Source organism: Magnolia sinica, chromosome 13, assembly GCF_029962835.1.
Source record: "Magnolia sinica isolate HGM2019 chromosome 13, MsV1, whole genome shotgun sequence".
Taxonomy (NCBI): domain Eukaryota; kingdom Viridiplantae; phylum Streptophyta; class Magnoliopsida; order Magnoliales; family Magnoliaceae; genus Magnolia; species Magnolia sinica.
The window spans coordinates 59,889,327-59,897,428 of NC_080585.1; the positions used below are offsets into that span (position 1 = coordinate 59,889,327).

General features: G+C 40.0%; 1 protein-coding gene across 1 annotated transcript in view; it reads right to left on the bottom strand.

Moving 5' to 3' along the window:
• The window catches only part of LOC131223798 (probable LRR receptor-like serine/threonine-protein kinase At1g06840), a 92,513-nt gene extending 89,225 nt beyond the window's left edge, over window positions 1-3,288 (bottom strand). Inside the window, exons 1-2 of the mRNA XM_058219311.1 lie at window positions 2,742-3,288; window positions 1,780-1,931 (exon numbers count right to left, since the gene is read on the bottom strand). Coding sequence (XP_058075294.1) covers window positions 1,780-1,879 — 100 coding nt within the window. The 5' untranslated portion in view covers window positions 1,880-1,931; window positions 2,742-3,288. The remainder of the gene's footprint in view (window positions 1-1,779; window positions 1,932-2,741) is intronic.
• Window positions 3,289-8,102: the final 4,814 nt, after the last annotated feature.

The following is an 8,102-nucleotide window of genomic DNA, read 5'->3' on the forward strand; positions in this document are numbered from 1 at the left end:
CATGGAAAATTTTGTTGGCACACTCAAAAGGCCACTTCATGAAAAGATCCCCAATCGAATCATCCAGACAGCCTTGAATAGGCCGAGAAAGCTCCACCAAATCTTCCGCAAATAGCAACAATGCAAATACACATACATGCATACATATATATAGCTTATTAACAGATTTTGTGTCACTAATCCTGTTAATTTCCTTAAAATGGGTAAATTAATTTCCCTTAAATGGGTACATATCTGCCCTTTCAAGATAAACTAACCCATATATGTAATGTTGTAACTCCTTCAGGTCCTTTCAAGACAATCAATAATGTGTAGATTACATACAAGCAATGTTTTAAATATCGACGAATTGGCCGATATATCCCACGATATATCGTATATCCCACCTTTGCGATACGAAATGCACAGGTAGTGCCAATATATTCTACATGTTCGATCCAGTGAGCATTTTCAATTTCTGATCCCTTTTTTTGTTGAAATTATGTTAAATCAGTATCAAATTGTAAGAAATCCATTGGTTCTTCAAGTTTTGCATGAAAAATTATGGAGTTGGAGCTTTGATTTTGATACCCACTGGTTCTTCATGTTCTCCATGTTTTTTTCGAAATTTTCCTTCAACCAGCTATCAATTGAGACTAATTTCGAAATATTTAGGGTATTTGATGAAATGAACATCACATACACTCTAATTTCAAAATTTGAGTGTAGGTGGCATGATTTGGGGAAAATTAGGGAAAATTCAAAATTTTCCCGAATTTCTCCCAAATTGCTTGCAATGTTGCATTCCAAACCTAAAATCAAGCATGTGTGAGGGGTGGTCTACTGATTTGTTAAGTCCTTATCAATTTTCAGAAATTAAAAATTATTTTAATTAAAAATTATTAAAATATCAATTTAAAAAAAAAATCCCCTTCAACCAGCTGTCAACTGAGACTAATTTCGAAGTATTTAGGAGTGCTTGATGAAATGATCATCACATATACTCTAAATCTTATGCATTCAATTTGAATATAGTCGCATTAGTTCAATTAGACAACGCATAGCTTAGGACCCTATACAAAGGAAACCTATCATGTGCACTTCTTTTTTTATATGTTATTATTTAAAAGTGTGTATTAAGGTCTTTTTTAACAATCCCTGAAGTTTCATTGAAAAATTCAACCATTTTCCCAATGTTTCTCCATGCTTCCCCAAAAGTACGATAAATTACCCGATACAGACGATATATCCCATGCGATAACCGATACGTATTTGTATCACAAGGATGCAATACGTAACGTGATACTGATATTCCGAACACTACATACAAGGTGACAATAGATAAAGCTCTATAGATGCTTGATCAAAGTTCCAACTTGTTTCAAAACAAGCAAGAGCAAAGTACTTACAGAGATTGCAAGCTCTTTCTATCCGTTACCCAGGATTGAATCATGTAATTTATTACGTTGCCTTTGACACAATACTATGAATTACTAAGCCTGCCTCCTAGCTCTTGCTTGGCGCATGCTTCCAGAACCATCTACATGTATAATTTGTCTAAAAGAATTCGAAGAGAACCAGAAATGTACAATTGAGGCAGAAAGATGCTTTCAGCAGAAATCTAACTAAACATGTGGAAAGTTACATGAAGCAACAACAAAGGGCAAGACTATCACAGAAGTCATTTGCAGGGATCCATAAGACACTAAAGGCATGCATCAAGGACAAGGTTGAACGAAACATTTTACAATCCTTTTGTGTTTGAAAAACATTTAAACTTTAAAATTCAAGCATGCTCACCTTCAGATGGATCGGTGATCTGTGCACCAACAAGTAGCGAAGAACAACATAACGAAACAACCAGAAAGGCTACCAAGACACTAACTCCCACTCCAGGCATCTTCAGATCCTTGAAGTAAGAAGAATTCTAGAGAATCTCTCAATCTGTATATCTGTCCAGGGAAAAGAAAAAACCCACACCCAGGGAATTCAAGAGCATTTCATAGGACGGTGCAGGAAATTCTTCAGTACCAATAAAAGTAAAAAGATCACAAAAAGAAGAAGAAGAAAGAAAGAAAGAAAGAAAATTCTGCTCTAGACATCACTACCAAACATTTCCATTGGATGAATTCTATAGCTTTGTACAAAACTAGAAAATCCCTACATCATCTAGGTATCGTGAGACCTTTGCTCCAGGTAGCTTCGAAGCCTAAAAATCAAACGCATTCCAACGTGATTCCACAAATATGGTACTGTATAAGTATAGACTAGAAACTACTCCAGAGACAAATCATCCATACACTGTCTGGAAAATCATCAAACTCAATCCCGGAGAGCTTGACACACTAGAATCAAACAAATCACAGAGAATTTCTCTGGAATAAGATGCTGCAGAAATACATTAAAGAGAACTTCAGAAAGAATGAATCCATTTATTTCACATCGGAGATGAAGAAAATTCTCTAGAACTTGATATAAAGAGCTTGAAAGCTGAGAAATCAAATGAATTAGAGAAAAAATTTCAGAATGAGATGGTGTAGAAGAATAAAAAGAATTTCAAAATCCCTACAACTCGCTCCAGAAATCTCAAGAACCTGACAACAGAGAATTCCAACACAATTTCCCCTAATTTCAAGAAACATCGCGAGATTCAGCTCCAAACAACTCAAAACCCTAGAAATCAAACAAATTTCAGCAAATCGCTGAAGTACGAAGCAGAAAAAGTACAGAGCAACTTCAGAAAGCGATAATCAGCCGATTACCAGGGGGAAAGTGAGAGTTTGCTTCGGAGAACTCAAATTGCGGAGTGAATTGGAGAGATTCCAGAGCGGTTTCTGCCAATCCGTCTGGACAAATTGCGGCAGGAATGGAAGTATATGAGGTATTGAGATATCATCAGCAGAAGAAGTAGTAGAAGCGTTCTCGATCTGACCAGGTCGAAATGACGCACGCTGAGATCGGAAAGGGACATTTTCACAGCGCGTGGTTTGATTTCTAGAGAGAGAGAGAGAGAGTCTCGGTAGGTGAGATAGAGAGACGGAAAAATAAATAAAAATAAAAATAAAATAGAAGGATCCGAGCTTTCGCTGTGTGGGAATTAAATAGTCCTCGTCGATTTTCAAACGGGCGAGTAATTTATATACTTTCCGTGGCGCGAAGTGCTAGCTTGCGCCGGTGTGGAGTCCGCAATCGCGATATTATCGTGATATTTTAACATATCGGCAGATTTTGAAATATCGCTTTTTTTTTTTTTTTTTGCCATATTAAATGGAATAAAAACATTAACGAATTTACTATATAGATATATAAATTTAAAATTTAAATGTCTTTCTTATATATATAGGTAGAGCTGTTCATGAGTCGAGCTAGCTCGATTAACTCGCTTGACTCGGCTCGAGTCAACTAGATTGACTCGGCTTAAATGGCTAAGTCGGTTCGAGTCAAGCTGAAATATGGAAACTGGAGTTGAGTTCGAGCCGAGTTCGACTATGGGCCGTTTTAACTCAACTCGACTCGCCTTGAAACTCGAACTCAAGCTTGACTCGCCTCGATTAGAAATAGGTTATATTATATATAATTTATATATTATATATAAATATAATAATATAATATAATATTTTATATATATATATATATATTAAGAAAAAGTAAAACGTTTTTACTTTTCTAAAAACCTTACCCGGCTACCCAACTCGGCCGCAGCTTTCCCTTTCTCCCTTTCCCTTTCTTCTCCTTCTCTACCCCACCTAGCCCGTTGACCGCCACACGCCCGCTCGACAAGCAACATCGATTAGAGGTGGGCCACCACTATATGACTGCCCGAACGCTACCCAAATGTCTACCCGATCTCGCATAATCCTGACAAGGTGAGTGCATCTTCTTCTTCTTCTTCTTTTTCTTCTTCTTCTTTTCCTCTTTCTTGATTCTGTTAGAGATCCACCCGATCTTGCCAATTTTAACGGCATATTTTAGGGTATGGGTGAGATCGTGTAGACAGGCCTATTTCTTTGCAGTCATCCTAATGGTGGGGCCCACATGAAATCTCATCCATTGAATATGCTAATCAGCTCAGCCGTTCCTTGATGGATATGATGGATATGTACTGCTTATTTCCCAGACGCACCCTTAAGGTCCAACCGATTGCAATTGAGACCTCATTGGTAATGCTAGAAATGCTAACGTCTCTACATCAATGTGGACGTTAGCATACGAGTACGTTCCAGGTCATCCACAGAGTAGAGGATTGCAAGCACCAGCCCCCTTCATGAGCACCCTTTACATGCTGTAATGTGCCAACTGGACATGTAGGATATCGAACCTGTGTATTGGTTAGGACCCACCGTAACAGATTATTTACAACAAAAAATGGGATTTTCCACTGTTAAGAAGGTCAATCTATAACAAAATATAGATGATGGAAAAAAAAACACTCAGTAATTGCTCGACTTTGGAGTCGAACTCAGTTCCACAGTAGTCCAACAAAAGAATAGTCATGAGGCCTAAAAGACCTGCTAATTGATCTGTTAATGTATACACAAGCTATTCTAACAAGAAAAATAACTACGAATTAAAGGCCTCAAAAATCTAATCATATGGCAGTTTAGAAACCCAATGTGCAGTATTTTTAATCTAAAAACTCAATACTCAACTGAGATTATAGTGGTGTGTGTGGTAGACTCACAAGAGTTTCAACACAAGTCATGGGTTTTTATACCCATTGTGTTGTGTGTGGGTGTGGTTACGTTAAAGATATTAAAAATAAAAATAAAAAATAAAAAACTGAGATTATGGTCAAGTTCAGATCCTCAAGTCCAAGAACAGGCCTAGTTGTAGAATAAAGAGGACATATCATGCTTCATATAAGTTACCGGTAAATATGCTTTATGTCATTGATAATTAGCATATTGAAGTTAGATGAGCAACCAAAACTAGCACAAGAAATCAAAATATCAAAAGTTCAAGACAATTCAAAAGCTCAAAAGTACTGTACAGAAATGGGTTTAGTTCCAAGGAGTCCAATTTATCATAGAAGATCCTTAACTTATTTCCTTTAAGATATGTAATACTTTTTGTTAGACCTAACAATTTTTATACCTAGAAATTTTTGAAGATGACCTAAATACTTTATATAGAAATGTTATTGCAGCTAGCTCTTTAGTACTTAAACTCCCATGTAAGGGTGTAAATGGGTTAGGTTAAGTCGAGGGGAGGCTTGAAGTTGACCCATTTAAGAATTGGATCAAAATTTTGGACCTAGACCCAACTCATTAGAATTGGAGTAGGTCCAAGTCAAAATAGCCAACCCATTGATTTAATGGGTCAGGTTTACCTCACCCATTGATCACATGGATCGAGTGTAAAATTTTTTGGAGTTTTACTTGCTTAACAAACATACCAAGGCCCACACTGTCCATGAAGTCCTTGACTCTAGTCCATCCATTTTTCACTTAACACTTGTCATAGATTTCAATCCATGCTTTAATATAGCCCATATTAAATGAGTATCCTTATTTAAAACTTCTGTAGCTCTGAAATATGCTTTGTTTCTAAATGGTGTGCAGCAAGCAATGTCTTTAGATGATCCATTTACTGATATTTGGGATTATGGATCCTAAGTGTAAGGCTCGTATCCTAGTCCGTACTGTTTCGTAGATTCCTGTGATCCTCTCTGTCGAATTCCGGCGACCCACGACCTGTAACCAACATTTATGCGCGACCCTAAGTCACATGCTGTCAACTCGAGTCGACTCAACCCGAGACTTGTACCCTAGCGACCGTCCCGTCGCCGCGGTTCCGATGCCGCATTTCGTGCGCCAAAGCGATACCTAGGCCAAGAGATGTGGGCCCGCATTCATTTCGAGGAAAACGCCGCGCGTTGCAAAATCCAAGAAAATTTCTACCCAAATGTTACATCAATCTCATCAAGGGTCAAGTACAAGTCAAGTACAACCATCACTTAACACATCACTCAACCCATCACAACCCATGCCTCTCTTACACAACAACCCCAAAAGTCAACAAATTTCTTACACAACCCATCCCTCTCTCCCATCCATCACTCCATCCCATCTCCTCTCTCTTATTTCTCCCTTCTCTTCCAAGCAACCCAAGCTCCAACGTATGAACTTCCCAAGCTCTCATGGAGAAGCTCTAGTTTGGCCCACTTCCCACCCTCTCATCTCCTATCTCAACCATCAAAACTTCATCATCTTCTGTTAAGATCAAAGCCAAGGAGACTACCGTTCCTAAGAGCTAAGAAGAAGCAGACGGTGAGTGATCTTGGACCCACATTTCTATTTTTTTGTGATTTAAGGGCCCACTTGTTGTGGGACCCACTTGATGGATGTATTGTTCAAGGGAGGGCCCAATAGTGGCAGGGTCCCTCCCCTACACATTCCCTTCCCCCCCCCCCCCCCTCTCTCTCTCTCTCTGTCTTGTGTGTGATGGCTTGTAGCCCACCTTGATGCATGATATCATCCACGTCGTCCATCCATCTTACAGCAGCAAGATGGCTGCTGTATTGGCACCATCCAAGTTGTGGGCCCTACCATGAGAAATGTGTTTTGTCTAGTCGTCCATCTATTTCGGTGGGACCCACCCCACACGTGTGACATGTGTGAGGGTGAGGCCCATCAGATGTATGAGCCTTATATTCAGTCATCCATCCAACAAGGGTGGGACAGCGGGCCACTGGATGTATGTATTTTGTCCAGCCGTCCATCTGGACGCTGGACGTTGCTGCATGCTTCAATATATATATATATATATATATATATATATATTATGCATATAATAATAATATTATTATTACATTACATGTGGTAGGCCCCACGTGGGACCCACCTGCTTGATAACAGATTGGCTGGTGTCCACGCATCGTCCAGATGGCTAGACGGTGGGGACCCACTTGACGTGCGGGTCACACCCACACCGTCCATCTATCTACCTAGTGGGACCCACCATAGATGTATGTGTTTCATTTGCACCGTCCATCTGGACGATGCCATGTATGGCCCCACCATGGTGCGTGTTGCACCCACACCGTCCATCTGTCCTGACGGTGAGACCACCTTGATGATGCGCTGCATCCACCATCCAGCCCATGGACGGTGGGTCCCAACCATGATGCATGTGTTGTATCAATGCCGTCCACCCAATTTTTTATTATCTACCCTGATGGACGTGTTCCATCTAAACCGTCCATTCATTTAGTGAGCCTGATCTAAGGCTTGAGATAAAAATGGGGCAGATCCAAATGTCTGGTGGGCCACATATGTGGACCCCACCCCTAATGGACGTGTTCCATCCAAACCATCCATCCTTTTTAGAAAGCTCATTTTAAGGCTTGGGACTGAAAACAAGACAGATCTAGTTATCAAGTGGATCACACTGCCATAAACAGTAGGGATTGAATGTCCAGCATTAAAACCCCTTTTGGGTCACAAAAGTTTTGGACCAATAAAAAAAAAAAATTTGTTTTTCTTGCCCTTGGTTCAAGACTTTGTGACCTTATGAACAGACTGGATGGGAAATAAACACTATGGTGGGCCCACTGGAGTTTTAATGGTGGAAATCATTATCACCACTTTTTTCGACATACGGTCCAGATAATCTTTCTATATGATTTATTTGAAATGCTCTAAAATGATCCATAAGAATAGATGAATGGTGTAGATGGTGCGACACTTGATGTTTGTTAGGCCCCCCTTTTGTGATGTGTATTAGGCCCACTGGTGTGGCCCATTTGATATATATGAGCCCATTGGTGCAGCCCATATAATGCGGCCCACTTGACATATGAGGCCCAATGATGAGGCCCATGGGCGAGGCCTAATATGATGTATTTAAGGCCCATGGGCGAGGCCCATTGTGATGTATTCAAGGCCCATGGGCGAGGCCCATGGGCATGGCCAATGTGATGCATATATGGCACATGAGTGAGGCCCATGGTGATGTATATTAGGCCCTTATGTGAGGCCATGGGCCCACTATATGTATAGCTCTATGTGGACCACTCCTTAGGAGCAATGTTGATTAAATGACCATAATGATGGGCAATGATGGTTGAAAGTACTCATTGTGACCTCCCCTTAGGCCTTATTAGACTCATTCGCATCATTCTC